At 48.2% G+C, this 27,549-nt stretch overlaps 1 protein-coding gene and 1 long non-coding RNA gene across 2 annotated transcripts; both read left to right on the top strand.

The window, feature by feature from the left end:
• The first annotated feature begins 1,556 nt into the window (after positions 1-1,556).
• On the top strand, positions 1,557-18,187 carry LOC135823486 (mitochondrial sodium/calcium exchanger protein-like). Its single transcript, XM_065336332.1, has 10 exons — positions 1,557-2,061; positions 3,760-3,984; positions 4,862-5,030; positions 5,536-6,232; positions 12,104-12,267; positions 13,432-13,553; positions 14,024-14,101; positions 15,402-15,477; positions 16,042-16,122; positions 17,281-18,187. The coding sequence occupies exons 1-10, from the start codon at positions 1,879-1,881 to the stop codon at positions 17,517-17,519; spliced, it is 2,034 nt and encodes a 677-aa protein (XP_065192404.1). The 5' UTR covers positions 1,557-1,878; the 3' UTR covers positions 17,520-18,187.
• A 6,243-nt stretch (positions 18,188-24,430) lies between these two features.
• Positions 24,431-27,327, top strand: LOC135823485 (uncharacterized). The gene is made up of 2 exons (XR_010554721.1): positions 24,431-25,118; positions 26,443-27,327. It is a non-coding gene; the product is annotated as an uncharacterized LOC135823485 (long non-coding RNA).
• Positions 27,328-27,549: the final 222 nt, after the last annotated feature.

Below are 27,549 nucleotides of genomic sequence, written 5' to 3'. Positions count from 1 at the left end.
GGTTCGGCTCGGGATGCGCTTCCATCGCCGCGTTGCCCCATACTTCGCCGCCGTTGAGCTCCGTAAAGAGATCCTGAGCCACTTTCATCGCCTTCATCTTTCCTGCAAATATTTCCCTGTAGCGAGCATCGGAGATGTTCGGGCTGAAATCTCGGAAGTCCACGCCGTCCACAAAAATCCCATCGCAGAGCTCTTTGGCATCTTCCTTGCTCTGAAAGTAGGATAGAGGTACGTTAGCAAACCATTCCTGAGCAGCAGGGACCGTCAAATCCACTATGGGATGTCCTGGGATCCCTTGCGAAGGCTTCCTAGCCCAGATGATGTTGCCATAGTCATCCTTCATCCACCAATCCGGCTTTGCCAACAGCTGATTGGAGATAAATGGGTTGAAGTTCACCCAGCTAGCAGCTTGATACCATAGAAGTTTGATGTTGGGATTTGCCTTCTTCAGCGCCCTGGCAACAGTTACCACTCCATTCTCTCCGGTGCCGTTGTAGGTTCTTGAGCCAACAAAATCGTTCAATGCCACTGCGGCGTAGCTTGACGCCACCGTATCAATCCACCATGTGTCACTCATGTTGAAAATCAAGCTATTCACGTGGCCAAAGTTTCCGGCCAGCATGCTGTTTGTCTTGCACGTAATGCAGTCCCAGTTGTGAACCATCTGCGACAGAGAAACGCTCATCGACCTTGCCAATGCGCTTCTGCCAGGTGGAATGCAGGTCCACAGGCACAGGACCAGGAGTGAAAACGCGACTGCCCGCGCCATTCTTCTATTTGACCAGGTGAATCACAACAGCGAGCGGGCTGCAATAAGGTTCTGGATCGGTCTTTTACCGCACACATAGGATCGAGGACCTGAGCATAGAAGCCAAACCTTGAAATTAATTTTTGTCTGCCGTTAGTAGCAGAAAATACGTGGAGGATTGAGTTTCTAACGCAAACCTCAAAACAGCTAGCAGTTCTGCCATGCATTGACCATTGCATTGGTAGACTCCACGAACAATCCATAACCGCGCTGGGGGTTGTATCGCATGATCGTCTTGACATTACGCATCATGCCATGCCCAAACGGGCCAAAGCAGCTACAATAAAGTCTTGTACAACATGTCATGTACTTGCACGTATTTCCCTTGCCTTGGCATTGCCCGCCTTGGCCCTGCTCGGCCTAGCTTGACTCCCCGGCCCCGTCCTGTGCCTCACGTGCGGATATCAGGTCAGTACGAGTACTGATGCATGCAGACCGGTGCAGTGTCAGTCTACACAGCTAGCTGCGGCCGTGGGCCATGGGACGTCGACGGTCGCTGCTTTGTGGTGCGCCGTCACCACTGGTCACTCAGGCGTGAGGCCCGTTTCAGACTTGTACTTGTACTTGTAGTTGTAGGATTGTGTTCCAGATCCACCCGGCCGTGCTCAACTGGACATGTATCACGATGTCTGTTTCTACAGACTGTGTCAGAACCTGAAGAGTTTTACACGTAGACCTATGACTAGTATGAGTATGACTGAGTATGCTATGTACTTCAGCTCCTGTTACTGTTCTCTTATCGCCGATCCGATATGTGGGGCAAGATCAGTGATCTGCGCTGCATCTACAATGACTAACCAACACATTATTAGTGGTGACAGCAACATTTGAAAATAATTCGACGCTTGGAAGAAATTAAATTTGGTCGTTTCATATTACATTCGGAGCTCCTAGCTTCTATACTGCAAAATGTGCATTCAGTACCCATGAGTGCACTCCGAGTGCATTATTACATGTCCCCAGGTCTACCTTGATGAGAGGCAATAGCTCAGCCTGCGAACTCTGACTGTAACCAATGCAGTAGGTGTACAGCTAGCCACAGAGTGCAGGGCGACGCGGAAGAGGTGAAAATGAATGGAATTTCGCCTACGCGGTGTTTCCTGTTCGCCGGTGCGTTTCTGTTGGCCGTTGCGCAATTCATATCGCTAGCAGAAGCGTCTGGATATGTACCTGGGCAGAACAGGGCACATGCGCCGTTGGCTTACTCATCGCCGCTGAATGTCGGGGAAGGTGACACAAACAAATCATCAAATGTAAGAAAAAGGTTTCTGCACATTTGAATAGCATTATCATACATGGCTGACCAGTGGGCAATGAGTGTCATAGACTAGTCTAGTAGTAGTACTTCAACGCTAGCTTTCGCTCTCTAGCTCTGCAGTTCATGGACCTGCCTTTGGTTTGGGTCCAGCAGCGTAAAAGGGCAGAAGACCTCTCCCCCCCCCCCCCCCCCCAGAATTTGACCTAGTTTCAACGGGGTGAGTCTCTATGCACATTGGATATCTAGACATGCTTGATAGTCTTCTTAGTTTTGGTCAACAATGCATGGACCTGTAGCACACAAGTAAACTGACCAGTTTGAAGAAACTAAGCAGTTTGAAGGTCCTTTGGATGTCGACTGGATATTACTTTGTGCTGACAAGGAACAAGGAACTTCCATGTGTGCGAAGCATGCAATACCCGGCAAAATGCAGCACCTTTCTTAGCATCGTAGTGCACCCAATCGAAGCCCACACACCATTCCGTTTGCGTTGGACACCCTTTGACACAAAAATGATGCTACCTCAGGGAAAACTAAGGAACTGTTCAGGTCAAACTGCCCCCCCCCCCCCCCCCGGGACCGTATCCTGGTATCTGGGTTCAATTTGAACCCAATCATGCTTTCAATGCGCAAATCCTCCAGTTCTGCACTGGGGTGAAGATTTGAAGATCAGTGCTAAAAGTATTGTGAAAACAAAAATACAGGACAAATGAAGCAAAATATACACCAGCCATAGGATTTGTTATGTTGCAATGTGTGTGGGAATGAATCCTTGAGATTCAACCTAGAAAAGTGGCCATTCCACTGCTCCTGGAACAGCTGTGCAATCATCTGCCATTTATCAGCCAGTATCTAGGAAATATTACCGGAGGAAGAGGGCCGTACCGGAAGATACCCAGGACCGCCGGAAGCAGTTATCAAGTGGTCCGGTCGTACAATAGTCGTTCGTACTTTGTGTATAATATGACGGGGACCTATGCCCTCCTCAACAGAAAACATGTGTCGGTAGCCGCACCGTTGGTCCGGTGTTAACCTGACCAACCGGACCGGTTCCGGCGGGCCTGATAACTGCACAAGCGGCCTGCAACATTCAAGTTCATTGCCTCTTGAAAGTATACTCGTCAGGATGTCAGAGTAAGTAAAACTTAGTCCTGGTTCCCAGGGATCTCTAGGTGAAGGGTAGTTTAGAATGTAGCCTACCTTTGGCTGCAGAACCAGGCAGAACCAGGCAGAACCAGGCAGAACCAGGCAGAACCAGGCAGAACCAGGCAGAACCAGGCAGAACCAGGCAGAACCAGGCAGAACCAGGCAGAACCAGGTAGGACCAGGCAGGACCAGGCAGAACCAGGCAGAACCAGGCAGAACCAGGCAGAACCAGGCAGAACCAGGCAGAACCAGGCAGAACCAGGCAGAACCAGGTAGCTTATACTACGAACTAGTACTGTTGTAAGCCCGCAGATGACGAATGTTACATGCATTCATTGAAGTAGATGTAAGGACTGCCATGAAGGACCAACAAAAATCATTGTATGGACATTCACTGTGGGAAGTGATATACAATCATTCTCGTAAATAGAAAGGCCAGGAATGTCGACCACCTGCAAATAACAACATTTTTCTAATGCCCCAGCTGGGCTGTAGTTGCTGATGTTCATCTAGTCCAGTTTCACTGCTTTTTGTTTCCTTTTTCCAGTCCTGCAGTTCTGTGCGTCACCTTCCCAAGGACAAGCAATGCGACTTTATCAAGGGCACGTCGTCATGCGAGATAGACGGTGGCTACATTAACTATCTCCACTTGCCCTACTGCCTGCTGGCTGGCTATGAGCCGGTCGGGCTGATCATCATTGCACTCTGGATGTTCTACATCTTCTTCTCGCTCTCGGTGGTGGTTGACTTGATCCTCTGCCCTAGTCTAAAGGTGGGTTGTGACATTCTCTATCTATTTTAAATAGTACGATTGAAAATTATGAAAAAAAATTATACTTGAAGTAGACCATCAGATTTTTCCAAAACATCAAACAATTAAAAGTCAAAAGACGGAAATCGTTTGAGACTTTTGAACATGTTTTCGTGATTTTTCTCAGCCGTCCGTTGCTAACGGTAATCACCTCGTATATAATTAAAGCCACAGTGTACCTGGCATCGTTTTTTCTGACACTACTACTTACTCTTCTCACAATTTTTGTGACATTAGCCACGAACCAAAGGGTGTGCTTGAGCTGTGTACACTTCCATCTTCTCATTGTGGGGGGGGGGGGGGGATTATTTCTCCCAGAAGCAAATGCTGGTTTATATACGAATCATGTAATTACTCAGCATGTTTTGAACGAATAATGATAGGATGATAAGCACACCTTAAAGGTATCACTGATTAGATGTGGCATAGATCAACTCAAAACAAATTCACAGTTTGCGTGAGACTGGGCTTGAGGCTGAGTTTTTTTGGCATCCGTCAGAATGCCGCCACCCTCAAGGATAAAGTCTCGAGGCTTACTCCAAAGGATGTAACAGATATTCCATCAGTCGAATCTATTCGATCTAGCAGAGCTTCAAAGGTGTTGGAATAGGAAGTTGGGAAATGACACAAGACTTGGCGCATGAGTAACATTGTCTTATGTCCCGTCCCTAGATGCTCTAACCTATTGGTGTGCTCCCTTCTGCGGATATGAAAACGTTATATAAATTGCACCTTGCGCTTCCCATCCTTATAACAAAAACAGGATGTGTATTGTTTCACTGTGTAATCTTCTCTAGTAGGTATTGCATCTGTGTCCACTTGGTGTTGCATTCGCCAGGTAATTACCACGGCCCTCCACATGGACGAAAACGTGGCAGGAGTGACCTTTCTGGCGTTCGCTAACGGCGCAGCAGACATTTTCAGCTTGCTCCTGCTTGTGCTGCGCGGCGATGATGACGACGAGGATGACATAACCGGAGTAGCTGGAATGGGATCAATCCTCGGAGGTGCGTTCTATCTTCTTCAGTATGCCTCGTACAGTAAAATTCCCCTAATCCGGATGCCCCTAATCCGGGCATGTCCTTCTACCGAGCACATGCATATTTAGGGTTATTCCTTCCCTTAAAGAGTGACACATGTGCCAGTCATGAAGGCATTAGTCCCTCCTGTCCCTAGATCTATTGTAAAGGGCTTGCCGGTTGCACTCTTTTTCCCAAAAAGTGTGATATAGAAATAGTCACGGTTGGTCCCATTGAGTATAACCTGGCTGTTTCCAGTTTCTTGAGTCGTTCATGTATGCTCATGATCTGATCATGATCTGATCATGATCTGATCATGGTGCGATTCAAGTTCCAAGGTAACACACAGTTTTTGGTGTAGCATTGCAAGTATGGGAGGACCATGAACTAGCATTTGTTTCATTGCTCCAAAAGCTGTCTTCTATGGACAGGCGATATCCCACTTCATAACTTTGTGATGACTGGGCAATGCCTATTTTCATTTTCTCCGCAGGCGGCATGTTTGATATCTGCATTCCGGCCGGACTGATCGCACTCAACTACCCGTTTGATAGCATCGAGAAGTGGCCGTTCATTCGGAATGTCGTATTCTACTTGGCGGCCGTCGGCTGGCTGACCGGCATGCTGGCAGATGAAGTGATCCATCTCAGCGAGGCCATCGGCTTCATTGGCCTGTACTTCGGCTACGTTTTTGTTGTGTGGATCGGACACCGCTACACACGGTGGAAGGAAGATAAGACGGCAGAGCCGGACACCGGCGAGCCCACGGAAAAGACACCGTTGACGACGGGCTCTACGCGGCAGACCTATCAGAGTAATGCTGGTAACGGTGGCGCAGCTACAGCGCCACACAGCGAACAGCACAGTGTGGCACTGCCAGGTGTAGCACCGGTATCCGGCGTGGGCAGAGGGCTGCAGGGTCGCACCCGCGATGCCTTGATGGTACCGTCCGCCGAGAGTATCGATTTATCCCTGTCCATGGCGTCAACATCTGAGTCAACTGCACATGCGAGTAATTCTGGTATTGATTCACTGGAAAACTCAACATTGGAGAGCTTCCCTGATGTAGAACAACCACCACCAGAACCCGCCTTAGATGAAACCGACTCTGAACCTTCACACCTAGTTGGACTGCGAAAGCTGAGAGACGCATTCGTCCCTGAAGAGTTTAGGAACTGGAAGGAAACCAAGTAAGTCCCTGATTCGCTCTTCGATATTTCCTTTGGTGTGCCCTCTGGGGGTGATGAATCAGTGTGGGTGAGTTGGAGAAATGAAGTCTTACCAGGAAGGTAATGTATTGGGAAACTCTCGCAAGACATCGGTACATTGGCTGTGTGTTGAAGTACTTAGCTATCTGTTTCGGGGTAAACAAGTTAGTTGTTTACGATAGGATTATATTCTCACTTGGCCATTGTAGGCAAATCATAAGGACGCGACATCTAAAGGATCCTGCATGAAAGTAGGCAGCTGCGAGATGTGTATCTCGCGCATGCTCTTGCATGGCTACGTAATGCATTACATCATAATACAACATCCCCTTCGTCATAAAGGAGTTTAACAACCTACATAACATACCGTACGCATATGACGGCGTGTTCACAATATAGAACATAACATCCAACAATAGCTCTATGTACAAGGTAACAATCATGAATGGCACACGACGGCGTGCTAACAATACAGAGACATAGTATCCAACAATAGCTCTATGTACAATATAACAATGGCACCTCAGCTACTGTGACATAAGCGAACAGGTCCATGAGGCCTCTCTGGCCCTACACATCCAGGATTGACCTGGGTGCGACTGCGCGGCCAGACCGTGTTCGATACAGCTGGGTGGCAGGTTCAGCAGGCTGGCTGACGTCACACGGTGACGGCGGCTGAGACTGGCTAACGTCGCTCCACGGCGACGGCACGTCACTCGGCGGCTGAGGGCCTGCGAGACTGGCATCCGGCGGGAAGTGGACCCGCCTCTCTCTGAGGTGGGTACGGTTGCGCCGCACTTCTGTCCCATGGTCAGGCTGCACCATGTATGACCGTGGTCCGTTGACAGACTGGGTTACGATACCAGGTTCCCACAGGTGCGTGGTCGGGCTGCGGATGCCGACGTGCTGACCAGGAACTAGGGGGCGGAGAGACTGCGCTCGCTGGTCATGGTGTACTTTCTGCTGGTCTTGCCGTTCCTCGAGCTTCTGTCGGATGGCCTCGTCCCGAGTGTCGCGCTGGTGTTTGCGAGGCAGGTTGTCCTGTACCTGACGACCGAACAGCATCTCGGCCGGCGACGGTAAGCCCTGGCACACTGGGGTGGCGCGAATGCACAGCAGTGCTAAGTGCGGGTCGGTCCCGCTCTCCCTTGCCTTCTCGAGAGCTCTCTTAGCGATCTTGACTTGCGATTCGATAAACCCGTTACTCTGCGGGTGATGTGGCGACGACGTACTGTGGCGGAATCCATATTCGGCAGCAAACTCCGCGAACAGATGGCTGCTGTATTGCGGCCCGTTGTCCGACTTCAGCACGGCTGGGATGCCGTGCTCACCGAAAATCTCCTTGAGGTGCTGGATGATGGCCCTGCTGGTCGCTTGTCCGGCAGGCAGCTTCCGGGTGATAAAGTACTTGGAGTAGTAGTCGGCGGCAATGAGGTATTCTGACCCGCCGAGGTAGAACAGGTCCGTGCCTAAGGTGTGCCATGCCCTTGGCGGAATATCGGGCTGCACCAGTGGTTCCTTGGCTTGACTGCTCTGGTGGCGCTGGCACGTCGTGCAAGATGAGACAGTTGCTTCGATATCCTTGTTGATGTCCTTCCAGAAGACGGACGTTCTGGCTCGCAGCTTGGTCTTCTCTATGCCTTGGTGGCTGGCGTGCAGCTTGCTGAGGATTTCCCCCCTCATTGGCGGGGGAATCAGGACGCGACTGCTCTTCAGGATGAGACCGTCCTCGGTGCTCATCTCGTCGCGGAAATTCCAGTACGGGAGCAGAATTGCCGGCACCGCGCTCCTCTCTGATGGCCAGCCACTGAAGATCATCTCCTTCAGTGCTGACATCTCGGCGTCTTTAGCCGACTCCTCGCGGATCCTCGTCATCGCTGCATCGCTGAATTGCGGGAACACGGCGTGTACACTGACGTCGAGGTCCTCAATTGGCTCTGTTTCCTCTGGCGACAGTCGGGATAGCGCGTCTGCGATCGGAATGTCCTTTCCGGGGCGGTACTTGATGGTCATGTCGTACGGCTGCAGCTTCAGCAGCATGCGCTGTAGACGCGGCGGGGCTGCGCGGAGGTGCTTGAGCTTGATTGACTCCAGCGGCTTGTGGTCGGATTCTACTGTGAATGACTGACCGAATAGGTAGGTGTGGAATCTTTCACACCCGTATACGACAGCTAAGAGCTCACGCTCAACATTGGCGTAGCGAGACTCCGTCTCGGTAAGCTTCTTGCTGGCGAATGCAACAGGCTTGTCGTCCTGCAGCAGAGTGGCACCGAGACCTTTCATGGAAGCGTCGACTTGTAGTGTCGTTGCCTTGCCTGGGTCAAAGTAACTGAGCGTTACTTCTGTCGAAATGGCGGCCTTGACCTTGTCGAAGGTGCGCTGGTGGCTGTCTGTCCAGGCGAACGGTGTATCTGGCTTGGTCAGCTCACGCAGGTGCGCGGTCAGTGTACTGGCATTCGGTATGAACGGGCTCATGTACGTGACTAGCCCGAGGAACGTCTGGAGCTCGTCCTCGTTCTCGGGGTGCTCCATCTGCTTCAGCGCTGAGACCTTCTTCGGGTCGGGCTGTATTCCGTCAGCGCTGCAGATGATGCCAAAGAACTTGATCTTGTCCTCTTTGATGCGGCATTTGTCTGGGTTCAACTTCAGGCCAGATTGTTCGCAGCGAACCATCATCTGGTGCATGTTGAGATCATGGTCCTCGTCTGACGTCCCGTATGTGACGATGTCGTCTGCGATGCCGGTGACGCCTGAGCACCCTTCGAACGTCTGGTCGATCCTTGCTTGGAAGACATCTTGCGACATCTTGAGGCCGAATGGCATGCGAAGGAATCTGTAGCGCCCGAATGGTGTGTTGAAGGTGGTGAGGTAACTGGATTCGTCGTCGAGCTCCACATTCCAGTACCCACATTTGACGTCGACGATCGAGAACACTTTGGCACCTCTCAACTTCGGGGTGATCTCCTCAATGGTGGAGACCACGTGGTGCTCTCGCAGGATGGCGTGATTGAGGTCCTTGGGGTCTAGGCACAGGCGTAGCTTGCCATTGTCTTTGAGGCGGAACACGAGGCTGTTCACCCACGCTGTTGGTTCGCCTTCCTGGATCTTGGTGATGATGCCGTTCTGGATCATGTCCTCCAGCTCCGTCTTGATCTCGTCTCTCAGTGCGATGGCGTGGAGGTGGCGTGGAGGGTGTACAACCGGGACGACGTTGGGGTTCACCGTGATGTGGTACTTGCCTGGGAATTTCCCAATGCCATCGAAGCACTTCGGGTATTGCTTCATCTGGTCGTCCTTGTCTCGGATGCTCGCTGGCTTCTCCTGGACAGCGCAGTTCAGCGTGACTAACTGCAGGGCTGTCGCTGTCGGGAGGCCGATGATAGCAGTGCCAGGGCAGTCCGTGATGTAGAAGTCAGCGAGTTGACTCTTGCCATCGTAAGAGCACGGAATAGGACGGGTTCCGCATTGCTTTATCTTGGATCCGCCGTACGCTGTGAGGGTGGTACTTGACGGCTTCACGGACGTCGGCTTTGGGTATCCGTTTGGTCCGACGTGCTGGGGAAACATTTGGCAGAACACTCTCAGTGGCAATATATTGCCCTGGGCGCCCGTATCCACCTTGGCTCTCAAGGTGGCCGGTCTGTTGGTGTTGTCCAGGCTGACATTGAGGGTCGCGAACACCTCTCGCTCTAGTGGCGGTTGGTGACGCTCGACGCTGTCGATGATGACGGCGTCGAAATGCAGTGCGTCGAAGCGTCTCCGTGGGCTGGGGCTCCTCTGGGGGTAGCGCTCCCGCGGGCTGGGGCTCCTCTGGCGCCAGCGTCCGCGTTGCTGGCCCCTTCCATGTGCCTCGTCTCTCCCCTGCGAACGGCATACGTTTGCCCAGTGATTCGCCTTCCCGCATTTGTTGCAGGTGGAGCCGTGCGCTGGGCACTTGCTTGGGTGGTGGGTTCGTCCACATTTGCCGCAGTCTGCGTGTCCCACAGATTTGGAAATGGCGTGAACCGTTTCAGGTAGACGGCTGCTGCTGGTGGCGGTGGACAGCTGCTCCATGTGGCGCTGTGTTGCTTCATAAGTACGGGCCTTGTCAAGCGCTTCGTCCAGAGTCAAATCACTACCACCCTCCAGCAGGCGTTCTTGCACTTTCGAGTGCTTCGTCCCCACGATTAGCTGTTCTATCAGGCGATCGTTAGTCTCCTGAGCGTCCCTGAACTTGCACTTGGACGTCTTCTTCTTACACCTCGCAAAGAAATCATCTACAGACTCGTCGGGTTGCTGGCGGTATTTCTGAAGCTCAAACCGAGCCAGTCGTGCATTTACCCGTGGCTGCAAATACTTATTAAATTTCTTGAAGACGGCAGCTACTTTGGATTTGTCGCTTGCATTATCCCACTCGAAACTATTGAAAGCATCAACACCAGTTCTCCCGATCCATAGCATGACATAGGCGACCTTTTCCTTGTCGGACTTGTCGGAAAAGGGCCCTTGGAAAACTAGAAGGCAGTATTGTTGGAACCGCTCGAATTCGTCAGGTAAATCTGCGGCTTGCCAATCCATCGACGGCGGGGTAAATCCGGCTGCTTCTGCCATTTTACCTCTTGCACCGGTGGCGCTACTGCGACAATTCTAGGGCGTTTATTTAGTTTACTTCTGACACCATGTTTCGGGGTAAACAAGTTAGTTGTTTACGATAGGATTATATTCTCACTTGGCCATTGTAGGCAAATCATAAGGACGCGACATCTAAAGGATCCTGCATGAAAGTAGGCAGCTGCGAGATGTGTATCTCGCGCATGCTCTTGCATGGCTACGTAATGCATTACATCATAATACAACACTATCCATGATTCAAACCTGCCTAGGAAGGCGACTATGTATACCGCATTATCTCTATTACAAGCGCAGTCTCTTGTAGAAGCCCGGTCTCTATTATAAGCGCACTCCAAGAGGGCTTCGAAGATATACAAGCGCAGTCTCCAATATAAGTGCAGGGCGTTTAATGGAGAATCGTATGGATAATGTTCATGCATGTTTGACGTCACACAGTATCACATAAACACATGCTGTGGTAAAACTCTATGATCTCTGAGATCTGAAGTACAGACTCGGTGTACCAGGAAGCACACAACTGCTGTCTCGGTACCTGCCGGGAAACGTTCTGCTACTGATGTAATGAAGAATAATAGGCAATGTTCATGTACCAGGTGGTTGGAAAATTATAAGCCCAGTCTCTAGTAGAAGCCCAGTCCCCAATATAAGCCCAGGGTCTGGACTGGTTTAAAAAATATAAGCGCTGGGCTTATAATGGAGATAATACGGTACAAAACCTTTGTTTCCTTGGGAGTCACGCTGCTGTAGACCTTTTAGCAAACTAGCTTTTCTAGAGTGTCGGTGAGGTTTTTGGACACACCAGCAATAGACTTTGAGAGCAGTGTGGTGTTCTCACTCCACGTGCACCTTCATACATAGAGACATAGACAGCAATGCAACAGCATACAAATCGAAGGGTAGTTGGTCGCAGCCAGATGTGGTGAGACTCACAACTGACCGAGGAAGCCGGGAAAAGAGACAGTGATAAAGAACACACACCATGTATCTTCAGACTTTTCCCGTTTGTGTCTTTCCCTCAAACCAGTGAAAGAACACACTATGTGCCATATTTGCAGCCGGAAAATGTTGCGAGAGAAATCATTTCTGTGCGAACGAGAACAGTATCTGAGCGAAACAACTGGCTAGACTTGTTCTGAAAATAATACGATGGACTAGGTGACCTGATCTGAAAGTATTCCTTGAGTGAACAAGCCTCGTAGCTGTCTTTATTGACATAGGGACGTATCTTCTTGTATCGTACAGGTGGCATAACAGACTGTTTGCTGTGCTGGGCTATCCGATTCGACTCGCTCTGCTGTTAACGTGCCCGACTATCGACAACGAGAAGGAGAGCTGTGACTGGAACAAGTATCAGGCTATGATAACGATGGCCGTGTTCCCCTCGTTTGTAGCGCTGGCCTTCGATGGTGAGAATATCTCCTCTTGTAACATGATAAATGATGCAGTACTGTTGGTCGCCGAAGAACGGGGGGGGGGGGGGGGGGGGGCAGCTTCCTAACCTAAATCATTCCTATTTTCATGTATTGCAGTCTATAATTTTTATTTTTATTATTATGCAGTTGAGTCACCGTGTATACATTGGTATGCTGATGAAATTCTAGCCTGGTCGTTCTTCGGCGCTCCGTTCTTCGGTTCCCGACAGTACTGTACCCATTGTCCTCAATGACAACATGCATGCACAACTACTTGCTTAGCCCTGAACTTCATACATGTTAAAGTCTGAGCTTGTGCTATATTTAAACAGCCCTTTTATGCTCACCACCTTTGGCCGAGTCTCACGCGAACCGTGAATTAACAAAAATTCTTTATGCTCACCTAACCGATTTTCAGATACAGTGAAACCAGTCTAAGGCGACCCCTCAAGGGACGAGAAAAAGTGGTCGCCGTGGCCAGGTGGTCTTCTTATCCAGGTTCAGTGGGTCACGTGACCGCATCCACGAGTGATACATCATTTTGATCAGTGTACCCCAGTGCACGCACCTACATGTATGCTACTCTAGCACGACTCATGACATGTGCCTGGGCATGGGGTCCTCAGACCTGTGAAGTGTCGTGCATGCATGCACCATGCACATCTACACTCCCTCCACTCATGTGTAGATCTACTACGCATGGTGCACCATGCAATGCATACATTTACATTGTACGAGCACTGTGCAACGCGGGTCGCGGGCGGGTGGTCGTCGGTCGCGTTGAGCGAGTTGTCGCCTGATACGAGCTGTTTTGAATGTGAATGCGTCCGTGACAAGGAAAAGTGGTCGCCATGGTCGAGTGGTCGCCATATCCGAGTGGTCGCCATTACAGGTGTCACTGTAGACTGTGAGATACAGTCAGACCTCGCTTATCCAGTCCTCGTTTATCCGGATCCCTCGCCATCCGGAAGAAAAAAGCTGGTTACATATTTGCAGCATACGTGATGCATCCAACATAAACGGTGTTCGGTTATCCGGTTCCCTCGCCTATCCGGATATTTTTTTGGAAAACGGATGTGTGCGGTTAAGCGAGGTCTGCCTGCAGTACTAATCCATGCATCTACTACATGTCACCATTTTGTTTCTGGTGTTGCATAGGATTCTTCACTGAGATAAGCAATGAGGTGATCCTGGGTCCTTTCATGGCAGCCTTGGGTCTCATCTTCTGTTTGGCGGTCTTCCTCTTCACGTCCGTCAAGGATGTGCCCTATGCAAAAGTGGTAAGGCGTGTTAGCTTGTAGAAGATTGGCTTGAACAGCCATGCGTGCGCAAAAGGTAGCTGCATGTTTTTGGCAAATATCCGGTTCTGGTCAGCTTACTTTAGTGGCATGTATTAAATCAGGAGGGTGGGACACGCTACAGTGACTATGGTATTGACCGCACCAGTCTTTGTCCCAAGTACCCCACAAGTCAATAGAAGGCACTGATTTGGGCGTCCAATTTTGAAAATGTTCAGCGGAGTCCCCCCCCCCCCCCCCAACACACACACAAGAATAACCTGTACTTCAATCACTGACCGTACCCATCCAAAAATGCCAAGAGATGGAGCAGTTCAGGTTGAGCTCTGTCAAATAGAATTTAGCAAGGCTGCAAAAAAAAGAAAACAAAGTAGCATTCAAAGTACATCTATGTGCGGTTTTCTTTGTCCGTCAAACAGCTTCCGTCACATCTTTGTATTTTGTGCTCCCAGCTCTTTGCCGCCATCTCATTCCTGGTTGCCATCACCTGGATCTATATCATGGCGGATGAAGTGGTGAACATTGTCGTGGTAAGCTACGGTGCTGGCCAGAGAAATCCAACCTCATGAATTCGGTAGCGCCGCGTTCGAGTGCACAGATCAGTATGTGTAGTGCTAGGGCTGCATAAAGCCCCGGCGCTATTTTATTCATGAGGTTGCATTACTTTGGCCAGCACCGTACATGAGGCACTTCACAAGTCCATGCTTGCTGTGCCGGTTTGCACTCATCATAATCCTAAAATCTGTAGCATCACTCATGATCTACAGCAAGAAGGCAGCAATGCTCGTTCCTGAAAATATCCCAAAAATCACGGTTTGCGTTACACTCATCTGGAGGCCGAGTTTTCAACATCCGTAGGAACGCCGCCACCCTCTATGCATCAAGCCGCAGATGCCTGTACCTATGGTGAAGTAAATAAAGATAACAGTCATTATGACCTAATTCAACCCTCTCCTTTCCTAGCGCTTCGGAGGGCCAGAGTGTGTTTGTAACTCAGATGAACCTTGTAATTTATGGCATTTCAGAATGGTGGAATGGGTTCCATCGGTCAGGACATGTCCGCACCAACTTCACGCCCATCACAACATTGTTTACTCCTGAGGTGGTCATGTGTACCCACCATTATAATGCACCATAGAGTCTGGTATGGCCAGACCAATCGAACACTGATTCCGCCGGTCGTGCACTGGCTAGTTCGGTAGGCAATGGCCGGACCAACGTTTTGCCAACCAACATGTGCTGCATGCTGAAGAGGTCAGGTGCATCAGCCACATCAACACCAAGTACGAGAAGCTATGGCATGTTTATAAAACTTCACGTCTGAACTCCAAACTCCAGAACGGTCTTTTTACTGCGATTCGAATAGTAGTAGTAGTAATAGTACGACGTATATTTTTATTTTACTAGGGTATCCAAACAAGCTATTACAATCTTACAGGGAACCCTAGGTGTTGCTTGGCAACTGTGACAAAGATAGAGGGGGGGGGGGGGGAGTCGGCGAGATTGCATATAAGTGAAGTTGTACAAATGTGTAAGTGGCCGCATTGGAGTTTGCGGACAATAAGAAAAGCTATGACATGGCTGGAACTATCCACAGCTGTGTCCGCCGGTCCTGACACCTGATTAGTGGGAATAAAGATAATCATCCGGGGCACCATTGGAGCACCACTGAATTCAGGTAAACGGTGATGGCAATGAAAATATCAATGCTGATGATTGAGAGGAGCAACACTGAACTAGAAGAAACAACATGAAACAGTGATGATGATGGTGACGATGATAGAAACAATGTTCTCTTAAACCCTACTTTATGTTTCACTTGTTCCGCAGACATTTGCGGTCTCACTCAACGCCACAGGGGCCATCCTCGGTTTGATAATGATTGCAACTGGAAACAGTGTATGCGGTGAGTTACCTCCCCGAAAACTGTCTACCCCAGAGTTGTCTTACCGAGAGTTGTCTTCTCTCTGAAGTTGTCTTCTCTAGAGTTGTCAGTTGATTGCATTTTTGCCATGGTGGTGCAGTGTAGCTCAGCCCTCCGGATAGGATACTGTCAAGCATTGCTTTCTTGGCCCTTGGGTAGCACGGGAGGTCAGTACAAGGTATGACTGGCCTATGTTCTAGCACTGTTAGTTGCCTAGCAGTGCTGTGCTGTATTCGCCAACAAGATACGTTTTGGAATGCAAGTTGAAAGCGGGTGGAGAGAAGGTGACAAACATTGTAGGTTGTTCCTCAGTGTTCTTAGGGCAAATCAGTGTACTTTGAGCACCGTTGCTTGATACAACCAAGAACAAGATTTCAGTGTACTCTGGTTCTGGCGTCCCGTTTGTTGGCACAGCATCCGTACCCCCGCTGGCTAGAACCCCGTTCCGGGTCCCGGAGAATTGAAGCAGCCCTCGTGTCTTAGCGTAGTGCACTTCATTCGCGTTCACTGTCTCTGTGTGTGATTGCTGTGTGCGCTTTCCTGCAGATATGATTGCCAATTTCTTTGTCGCTCGCGGAGGTAAACCGCTCATGGGATTCGCAGCATGTATAGGCAGTCCACTCCTGAGTATCCTCATCAATGGCGCAGCTTGTCCATGTAAAGAGCTGGTATTGCATTGGACCTTTGCTTGCTTTTCAGATGTACTGAATCTGTGGATTTCAAGCGTTCTTCTAGTGTCTCATTCATTACCGACTCTATGCCGAACGATAGCAGGCCTGTGTCTTTACCGCACTGACTCGTGTTGCATATACAGTAAAACCTGTCTAAGACGACCACTTAACTTAAGGGACCTTCAAAATGTGGTCTCTATCGCCAGGTGGTCTGCTTATCCAGGGTCATTTCACTGGGAATTAGGGGTGAAACGGTTCCATGTTTTTCATGTTCGGGTACCCTAATGCCAGCATTGTTTCCCACGGTTCCGGTATCGGTTCCATTCACTCCTTTCTCCAGACCGACAAAATGCGTTCGTGACCATTATTTTTTTGAAAAAACATTTTTTACGAGCAAGAACGAGACATCGGAGAGTCCAAGTGCGAAGAAGATAATGACCAGAGAACCCTTTGGAAGAGCGGTGATCGTAAGGTGACATATTTTTAATCTTGAGTAGACTTGACATGTACATGTATTTGTGCGAGAACGAGATTTTTCGAGTTTCGGTTCGAAATTCGACGGAACGGGTACCCGATTCTTTTCAGCTGGCGGTTCCAAAACCGGTTCCTTACCCGAACCGTTTCACCCCTACTGGAAATCGCACCCCTTGGTCCTGGATTCAGTGGTCTTCTGGGACAGGTGGTCGCTTTATCCGAGTGTGCGCCTTGGCAAGTTTTACTGTATTACTGGGCACTTCCTCAGGGCATGGGTGAAATGGGCTGCATGCCCTATGTGGTGTCTCAGTAGGGAATACTAGGGATCCATGCGAATATGCTGTTCTTACACCCAAATCTGCGTAAACCTACTGACAAACCTGTACATGTACTTACATGTCTGTGTGACTAAATTTTGGTGGAAAGTTGTTAGTCAGCCTTGTCTGTAGCCATTTTCATTCCCATAATATCCATCGTATGGATAGCACATCTCCTTTTTTTTTTTTTTTTTTTTTTTTTTTTTTTTTTTTCGTAAATCGAAGTGAACTAGATTATGAAAAGTCGCCGAGGAGATAATAATCTAAGAATTGCAATGAATAGTACAAGATGGTGACTAGATTTCCCTTGACAGATTTGTTAGACATGCTCATCGGGATTGGCATTGCCAGCACAGTGGCCATCGTGAAGGAAGGCAAGCCGTACAAGCTCCAGTTTCCGCTGCTGCTGCAGGTCGCTAGTGGATTCCTCTGCTTCTCGTTGCTCCTGTCGCTGGCGTTGGTCATGGCGAGGCACTGGTCAGCTGGAAAGATGCTCGGTATAGTGATGCTGGCTCTCTACTTTGTGTTCTTCACGGTGTGCTTGGCGCTGGAACTAAGCTAGACACGCGTTGGTGAGAGAGAGTGAGAGAGAAAGTGGATGCCATTGTATGCTCTGCTGCCGAGCGATGGAGTTTTTGCCATTCACCCGGCTTTGATACTAACAGTATTTGTCCCCAGTGCTCTGGCGCTAGTTGAAGATATACACATATCACATTTATACTAGGTATACATCATATATGTTAGATACCCAACTGTTGGACTGTAACATGGGCGGAGGGCGACCACATAATTATGAGGACTTTGGCAAGGAACTGATGCACACAGTTGCTGAATTGTAACTTATTAATTGTACATGATCTTGGCAAAGAGCGGTGCACAAAGCTGCTGAATCATGTTAACGTCACAGGATTTAAAAAAATATAATTGAGACTACGGTAAACAAGTCTGGGCCAAAAATGTCTTTTCCACATACATGTATGTGCATCAAGTACATGTACATGTAGGTATGTAGTATCGTCAATGTTTGTTTACCAAGTCCACAACTAATCCTGACCATAGAAGTGATACACGGCCATCAATTATTCTACTGGCGTTGAGCACTTTAGCAGGTTATGGCGCGCTGCCGCTGGGTGCCATCAAAATACCAAGTCTTGTACAATGTAGTTACCGTGAAATTTTCATTTTTTGTCAATGTTCTATTTTAAGATATTGTACTTATGTTCACTGGAATCGCATTTGGCTGGTGATGTGTACATGTACATGTACATGTATGGGAGTTGCAATTGATTTAATTACCAGTTCAAGTAGGAATTCTGCCATGATAGTACTACTTGGACAAGAGTTTTGAAAGTCAAATTGAAGTGGTATTTACATGTGTTGAGTACGAACAAGGACAACTGACGACATATTCTCCAGACATTACGGACAACGGGAACAAGTTAGTGGGAACGACATTAATTATAGACGACGCGACAAGAGACCAAGACGAACGAAACGACTACATTGAAGAGTGAGAAAGAGATTATGGAAGAGAGCGAGATTATTGAAGAGAGAGAGAGAGAGATCGACTGAGAAACAACGCAATACAAAGTCTGTGCTTTTCTATAGCTCTCAGAATATTATAATAATTATATACATGTACATTGCAAACCTGCCAACCATCCAGATTTGGCCGGGACAGTCCCGATATCGAGGGTGGCAATATGCAAACTAAAATGCATTTGTCGCATGCCTCATAGATCCATTTGTATACGTTTACATGTGGTGTTGAGCACTGTCAGCACTCTGGGTACATCCTTCGGTGTACATGTATATTGTATAATCAGCGGCGTAGCAGCCGCTCCGGCCGGTCCGGCTTTGGCCGGACCACTTTTTCGCCCGACCACGACCACCATAGTAAAACAATGCCAAAAGTGCCCAGAATGCAGGATTTTGCACCCTAATTTCAAAAACATTCCGGGGGCAGATCCCTCCGGATCCCCCCTCCCCCTGGCCGGACCACCGCCAACGGCGGTGCTACGCGCCTGATAATTATAATTACTTCTGAAGTATACAGTCATGTACATTGGGTGTTTGGGAAAAAAGGCATTCTCCGGTTGTGCTGTGACCTCACGCTGTATACAATGCATGCACAGACTACTGAAGTAGTACTGCCGTTCATGTGGTTATTTCAGTATACATATATACATGTACAATCATGTACATTGTGTGTAACATGTATATGTAGAGTAAAACCTGTGACTAACGACCACCCCTTGGGGCCAGAGAAAGCGGTCTTTAGTGGCAGGTGGTCCTTAGGTTTGCACAGCACCACCACAATCATCATGAATGTGAGACCATACATGTACGTGCCTGGCGAAGTGGTCTGTAGTACCAGGCTGGTCGCTAGTCACGGTGGTCTTTAGTTACAGGTTTTACTGTAGATGGATGGTGAGCCAGTACAGTAGTATTCATGTAGTATAACAGGAAGGACCAATGTGCTACGAGCGAACAATCCACGAACAAGATTATGCAGTCAGACAACTACTACAAGGCACAAAACGGACATAACAGCTGGGGGTCCTGAGACATTCAACGACCTGACACCTACATGTACATGTACAACTAAAAAACCTAACGTGTTACTTTTGTACAACTTAGCTCGAACACATCTACGAAGCGCAAACCGACAGCCTTCGGATCCGTCCGTAGGTCACTTGGAAGGCTCAGGTGCGGAAAGGGGCAATGTGGAGAATAATACAACCATGTAATTAATTAAAAATTTCACGGTTCGCGTGAGACTCGGCTGGAAGCCGGGTTTTCCGCATCCGTAGGAACGCCACCACCCTTCAAGGATCAAGGCGCAGATGCAGCTCCTAAAGCGGTGGGAGGTGAGTAGATCAGCTCACCAGCAAGTGGTCAAAGACCGAAAATCCCATTCACTGCATCCATGTTTTCCTCGTGCCAGGCCACGAGTTCCCAATTAACTGTGGGTCGCAGCACGGCTGGAAAAAATCCTTCCGCTTCCATGCAGGACTTGAACCTGGTACCCTCTGTTTCTCAATCATGGTCTTAGACCATCCCACTATGCCTGCCTGCAACCATGTAAATATCAATTAATTTATTACGCTGGCAGTTGTGTAGGAGAAGGCAGTGGAAATGGACACGATGACACCGTACCAGAGACGACGGTATGCGGATGAATAGAGACCAAACATACATGTACATGTACTAGTAACCTGGATAGTGAAGGCGCTCTCTTTAGAATGCCTAATTAATTTATCACACTGTGGGAGTTGAGAATGGGAGTTTGATAGGAGCATCAAGCATGCTGTGCATTCAATGTGTGGCAGATATACATCATGTACATGACTTTCTGCACTTACATGTACATGTACATGTACATAGTGTACAAGTACATAGTAAGTACATGTACATGTACATGTACATGTACTTGCGAAGGTCCTGAGGGTCACTTCAACTTAACTTGAAAGGCCCATACAGGGCGGGGCAAATGACTGACATCTGTTGGTGTTCACATGGCTGAACGCACCTTCATCGTGTACCTTCATTATATGCCGGGATAGTACATGTACATGTACATGTACATGTAGACCCACTTCTTGCGTAGGGATGTCCATTCATTGAATAATTAGCGGAACCTTCTAATTATTATTAAAAGGTTCCGCTGCCCAACATGACAGTGGTCTTATCAGATTCTAGTCTTTGATCGTTGAACAGGCGAAAATAGTAAAAAAAGGAGATTTTTGGTACATACGGTTGTACAATGTGAAGTACAGTGATAACTGCACAATCAAGTGCGTTGACCTCAGGACACGAGTCGGCGCACACTGTCGTCGATGCGGCTCTCCGGTCAGTCTGGGCAGGCCTCGAGACCTCCAGGGTGATAGACCAAGGAAGAGTCCAGGTGGAAAAGAAAATAAGGAAAGATCAGAACATTGAAAGGATTGGTCACGCAATACGGTTACATAATTCCCATCGTGGATAGGATAATTATTCAATTGACATCCCTAGTAGGCTAAGTAAGAAGTACATGTACATGTACATGTAGGTCGTTAATACGTTATCAAAAAATTTAATATTAAAAAATAACATTTACCAAGCAGTAGCAGTAGTATAGTAGTAGTAGAATTTATTATTTTACTAGGGAACTCCCAACTGGCGTTGCCTTTTTACTGGGAACCCTAGGAATGACTTGGTGCTTGTGACAAATGCAGAAAGGGGGCTTAGCTTGACGACATCCAGGTGGAAGCATGTTCCATCTGTCTGCTGCCAAAAATGAAATAGCATTCAGACCGTAACGAGACGTACATGTACATGTACAATGTAGCTCTGGGTAGGTTCAGAGCGTCTGAAGCTTGACCGCGGGTAGCAGCATTTATTTTGTGCGGCATGATGCAGAGCGGGGGGGGGGGGGGGGGGGGAGGGGGGTAAATATCGTGCTTAAAAGATGACTGGTGCAACGCGATAGACACCTAAAAACAAACACAAACAGCTTCAAGTTTACACGGCGAGAGAAAGTATACAGGATATATTTGGTGAGAATGAAATCGATAGAAGTATACTGATCATGGCCAAACACCCGCCTTAGGCACCTACATGTACATGTACATGTACATGTACATTGTACATATATTGCTGGTTGACTCAAGTTTGTCTCGGAGTTTAGCAGACAAGCAGTGAACATAAGATGTGCTGGCATTAGGGTCCGGCGGATTCTGCCGGCAGAAAAATTCACAGAATTCGGTACTTTTTCTGGTTTCATGCATGTTTGGTATGTGGATAAAGAAATGGAGCAGAGATCGGGGAATTGCCCGCCATAAGGTTTGTATAGTTTTGCCAATTTCACTGCTTTTCGAGCAGAATCTGCCACCTTTTCGAGCAGAATCCGCCGGTCCCTAGCTGGCATAGTCCAAAGTACTCTGGACAGTTATCAGGTAATGGAGACATCGCGGCGCCCATGGCGGAATGAGGCAACCTGTTACCTTGCACTGTGCCTTTGCGCACACACGCTCAACCTACTGCTCGAAGAATGCCTGCAAAACAAAACTTCAAAAGACGCAGAACACACTATGCGTCTGTGCGTGGTTAGTCTGCTGCTGTACGAGTAAATGCTACCAGTGTTTGGTAGCGATACTTGTTAGACAGGTGGCCGTGGGAGTCGTGAATGGCGCTTCCCGACACTCTGTCCTAGGGCTAGGCTAGGCCCTAAGCGACAGAGTGAATGGCTCAGGTTTAAACATCACTTGCACACTGGTTCGGATGTGCATGCAGCGCTATGTGGATGGGTGTCACTGCGACCACCTACATGTAGTACTAGATCTACCTGCACTGCAGCCTGAGTGCAGCGCAGATGAAGATGCAAGAACCCCCACTGGCCCCAGCCCGTCCTCATGCTCAGGCAAAGACAAAGCTTGCGTGTATTTTTAGGACTCGCGATCCCACGCATGAATGTTCGAACGTTCGTTGATGATTTTTTGATAATGACGACATCGTGTCAAACGTCTTGTACATAACATTCATAGTTCCAACTATTAAAGTAAATAATTCTGAGCTGAGCTGGCTCAAGCTCGACTCACATCGTCACTTTCGTGTAGGACATCGATGGCAGTGGCAGGATCAGACTTTGTGTTGGTAGAACTGCAGCTGCAGATGACATTGTACAATCATGATGCATGTCAAATGAAAATGACATACATGCACGGTCATGTACAGACAGTAGTCGATCTCCTGTCAATACCTAAGTCCTTGTCCGTCAGTGATCGCTGATGCCCACGTGAACCCCTACGTAACGCCGTTTCCTATCAATCGACGGTTCACTGTCGCATGCGGATTGTACCCTACCGCGTACCGGAACGATGCAAGTTAAAAGCTCAGAGAGAGAGGGAGAGAGCTCAGAAACCTTCTCCGGCTCCTGGTAGATACTTGACTTGAATTTATTGTCTCGCCAAGTAATTAGTTATCCTGATCTAGCACCGGAGGAAAAGATTTCACTAGCGACACAATTAATAGTATTGCTGTGGAGATCATTATTTTGAGCTTGGGAAGGTGCACATGACGGCCAGGATTGTAGAACACCAACGACATCTGATCGGTTAGGTCCTACTAGGTAAGAGGTTTGAACACAATGAAAGCAGACTGAAACTGAAATAGATTTGGGAAACTTGGAAGTATACCTAAAATCAAATTTTCACCAGTTGTAGTCTTCGGGGTGCTGAGTCGAATGGTCTTGGTCCGAGGAAGCTGAAACGCTCCCTGCCTCCTTCATTCCCAATCGAAGTCGCGCATGTCCACCGAAACTGGGCGATTGCGCCCTACCAGATGGGGATTTGTATTACATGACATGATGAACTAATACTTAGAAGATCCCAACTGATTTCTGACGAGGTATTTGTTTACCGGCGACGCAGTCGAACTCAATTGTGAGATTCTGAGTACATGTGTATCTACATGATTGTACACGTACTAGCATCTACGAGGTGAATTGTTTTGCAGCGTTCAGCTTTTTGCATTGCACAATAGCCAGTATTATTATGACAGAGATACACAGGTGCACAGAGTATGACTTTCGCAGCAAGCACCATGCTAGCTTACTGCTAATTACCAATATTTCCACTGAGATGTGACTAGGATTCAGGGTCTAGCTGTGCACTCACTGAGTGATAGCTCATTGTTTGCTCTCTTCTGTTTCAGTGTTCCACGTTGTGCAGTGCTGTGAAGACCTACCTACGCTGCAGAGATATGTCTAGTAAGTTCTCACTTCAAGCACCGATGTACAAGTATGTTGCAGATGGTGATGATAATACTTATAAAGTTATGGATTGCAGTCAAGACGTTATTATGAGCGTGAACTGTAGTACCACAAGTGATCGTAGTTGACAAAGCAAAGCAAAAAAGGTTCGTTTCAGGTGATAACCGTGCCCATGCAACGTAACATCACCAGCGACAGTGCCTACTAAATGAATCCGGTGGCACGAGACAGTGTACTATAGACCAGTGAGTGCCATGCAACCCTTCCGCATGGCCTTCCGTGGGCGCTGTCCACAGGTCCGGCATAGGAAGCGGTGGTCGGGGAGGGATATCCCCCCCCCCCCACGCACATACATGCACACACACACACACACCTTGGTCCTTGGTCCTTGGTAACACTGCCATCAAATGGTCACGTGTCCCCTGTGTAGGGGTCGACAGCACTGAGTTCAGCATTGGATCCAGAAACGCCGCTCTACTTCCTGGACAGGAAATTAGCACAGCTACATGTACATGTATGCAGGTCGAAACCACGGGATGACTTGCAGCAGCGACCGCAGCCCAGACAATGCGCTCTGCAGCAGGGCAGGGCAACCCGCTGTTTCCGGACCGAGTCTGCCGATGCCACAGCCGAGACCGACGCCATTTCAGCAGCCGAGTTGGAGAGACACTTATGCGAAGCTAGCCCGCCAGCACTCAAGAACCATCTCCCGCAAACACACACACACCTCAGACCTCAGACATGCCCATCGCGGAAGCGATGATAGCGAACAGCTATGATAGACATAGCAACTTGTGCTGGGATTACACCATTCAACAGCTTGCAAGGCTGATGAATTGACCGCCACTATTTTTAGCCTGGTATCCACCACACAGCTGTTTGAAGTGACTTTTTCTGGTCAGTGAATCCCTATTTTTCGTTTTTCCATTTTTTTCCTACACACACACCACACCACATACTCCGACATACACTGGCTGTTGGTAACCACCCAGGATAATGAAAGAAAAGCCAGGAAGAGTCCGAGAAAGAGAAGAAAGACGTGTGCGACCATAATCGTCGGGAATTGAACCCGCAACCTCTCGATTGGAAATCGACTGCACATACCACTGCACCATATGGGACACACACACACACACACACACACACACACACACACACACACACACACACACACAATAATTGATATTATTGGTGCACGTACATGGCAGAGTTGAGAATTAGTGGACTATTTAAAGGTGTGCTTGCCTATGTGAAAGCTTTACTTAATGTATGTGTACTGGTCATTGTGAACTGCCCTCAGCTTCCTATACACTAGCAGTGTCTGCCCCTGTTCCATTTTCTATGCAGACTTTAATGACGGAGGGACACTTCACGGTGACACGCCTGCAGTAGGTGCAAATGGTGCACATGGTAAGTCTATTCCTGTCTGCTAGCTGTGTAGGCCGGTGCATGCTCAGCAGAGAAAATTGAAAGTTTTGTTCCGGTTGTGCTTTGTTTACACTGTGGGCAACCTGATGTCTTGGAAACACGGAGAATGAAATCTTCCGTCTTCTGTATTCGGAAATGAGCGAGCAAACATTCTAAATTTATATTAATTATTGCTGTGCTCTTTCAATTAGAATTGAATGATAACAGTAATAAGTCTGCTTCAGGGACCGTGAAGAAGAATGAGTGGGCAATATTATTTTTTCTTCTTTTATTTTATTTCATCATCCAATGGCAGAAGCCAATGCAAAGAAGGGGGCGGGGCGTTAGCCAGCCATGGCAAGAGAAGGAAAAAAGAAAGAAAAAGGAAAGAACAATAATCGGAAGAAAAGAACGCATCAGCGGGGTGAAATTTATCACTATGTTGACCATGGTGAATAGTGGCGAGATAAGTTAACAAAAGAGGCGAGTGCGCCTACAACTTGGCATGTAATTTAACATGGTCTTCTAACTGTCTAATACTGGATATTGTCTTCATTTCCATGGGCAGCTTGAGCCAATACGAATATGCAGAAAAGATAGGGGATTTGATAAACATAGTTGACAAAGCTCTGGGAAGTACTATGCCATTGTGAGTGTCCCGTGCAAAAGTAAACTAATAATTATACTTGCTGAGATGTTCAGGGACAAAGTTCAGTTTAATACGATAGACCAGAACGCATTACTGTCTCTGCGATCAAAAAATTTAAACACACGTTCATGATGTACTGTACATGTATTCCTAGTGTCTGAACAGCAGATTTACTAAGCAGGGAATGCCAAGCAGTGGCACCATAGAGAAAGATAGGAAGAAGATGGCATTTATAAAAGAGACGAATATATTCGAGTGACAAGCGGGAGAAGTGAGACACCAGACAACCTACAGATTTGCTAGCTTTGTTGCATACAAAATCTACTTGAGAATTCCAGGACAATTGGAAACCCAAATGTATGAAATCATCAGGAATCAGAAGAGGGCACACTTGAGGTCAGAGTTGAAGCTCTCACACATGGTTCAGAAGTCTTAGCCTCACATTCTCAGCAAAGCGAATTGCGGCTGTGTGAAGTTCACTGAACAAAGATCACATCTCTAGTTAACCCGTGGTCTGCAGTACTGTTGGATATGAAAATTCAAATATGTATTGATGAGTTGGCGTGTGTGTTTTGGGCATGTGTGTGTGTGTGTGTGTGTGTGTGTTTGTGTGTGTTTTGCGTACATGCCAACATAATGATGTGTATGGTTGCGTGCATATGTGCTCTGCTCTCTCAGGCTGTCATCTGGGTTTCCTAGTCATTTTTTCCGTTTTCTTGTTTTTCGCTGGCTGGATGTGCATTGGAGCGAGTTTTGCCATTGAGATAACTGGGCTCCTGATAGCAGGTTGCATACTACTCGCTATATCTCTTATGCTGTGTACTATTGGCTGCGTGGCGCGACAGAAACTCAAGGGCAGGTCCAATACAGTTGTGACTACTGCGGCTAGAGCAGAGGCGAATGCATCTGGGACCGCACCAGTGACCCAGGCCATACCATCTGCGAGCGTTCCACTCGACCGGCAATACCCAGCACCACCTCAGGCAGCAGCCGCTAATCCCGCCTATCCTCCAGCGGGCCCTGCAGGCATAGGGTATCCAGTCGCAAGTGCTGCGGGCCCTGCCACCGCGTCCGCACCAGCAGCATACCCTCCAGCTGCCGCTATTCCCAACTATGCCTCCGAGCCTACTGCTTCATCGGGCCCGCCATCAGCTGCCTATCCGCCATACCTAGCCCAGACCCCGGCACACCCAGCCCAGAACCCGGCATACCCAGTGGATCAGTCAGCTGCTGCCGATGTCAGCAAGGACCTACCTAGCTACAATGCACTGATGAGCAATAATTGAAAATAAAATGCTCTGAACAATTGTGGCATACAGTCCAACATCCGCCTTCCCATGGAAACACTTGTCACTATAATGAGGATTCAAGGACTTTGGAGACTTGTGATCACCTTACATTATGCATGCCTTCAGTAATGTAATGTAATGTTTTTCTTGACAGGGAGAATAACAGATACTTGTTCAGTATTCAGTGGTATGGTACTCTCAACATTTATATTTCTATTTTTATGAAAGTGCACATGCCTACATAGAATGGAAGAGAAAAACAACAACAACAACATCAAGAGAACATAGGGGACTACAAAGGGCGTGTAGGTGCTATTGAGCTGTGCCGGTGAGGTGAAGTGAGCTCCCCCGACCAATGGTCTCGGGATCAAGGTAAAATTGGCGCAGATGTTTGGTATGTGACCATAATTCTGAAAGTTTCATAGAGCCATGAGCTAGACACGCGAAATAGAGATAGAGATGGAGAGATTGCAAAAGAGAGATAGATAGAGAGAGA

Source organism: Sycon ciliatum, chromosome 8, assembly GCF_964019385.1.
Source record: "Sycon ciliatum chromosome 8, ocSycCili1.1, whole genome shotgun sequence".
Taxonomy (NCBI): Eukaryota; Metazoa; Porifera; class Calcarea; order Leucosolenida; family Sycettidae; genus Sycon; species Sycon ciliatum.
Note: the sequence above shows the minus strand (reverse complement) of the source record. Positions and strands in the feature narration are given on the sequence as shown.

What these genes read in the sequence shown, in the direction of transcription:
- LOC135823486 (XM_065336332.1), top strand. Translation starts at nt 1,879, where the DNA reads ATGAATGGAATTTCGCCTACGCGGTGTTTCCTGTTCGCCGGTGCGTTT. An exon ending in ACACAAACAAATCATCAAAT is followed by an intron (nt 2,062 to 3,759) that starts GTAAGAAAAAGG and finishes TCCTTTTTCCAG; the next exon opens with TCCTGCAGTTCTGTGCGTCA. An exon ending in TGTAGCGCTGGCCTTCGATG is followed by an intron (nt 12,268 to 13,431) that starts GTGAGAATATCT and finishes GGTGTTGCATAG; the next exon opens with GATTCTTCACTGAGATAAGC.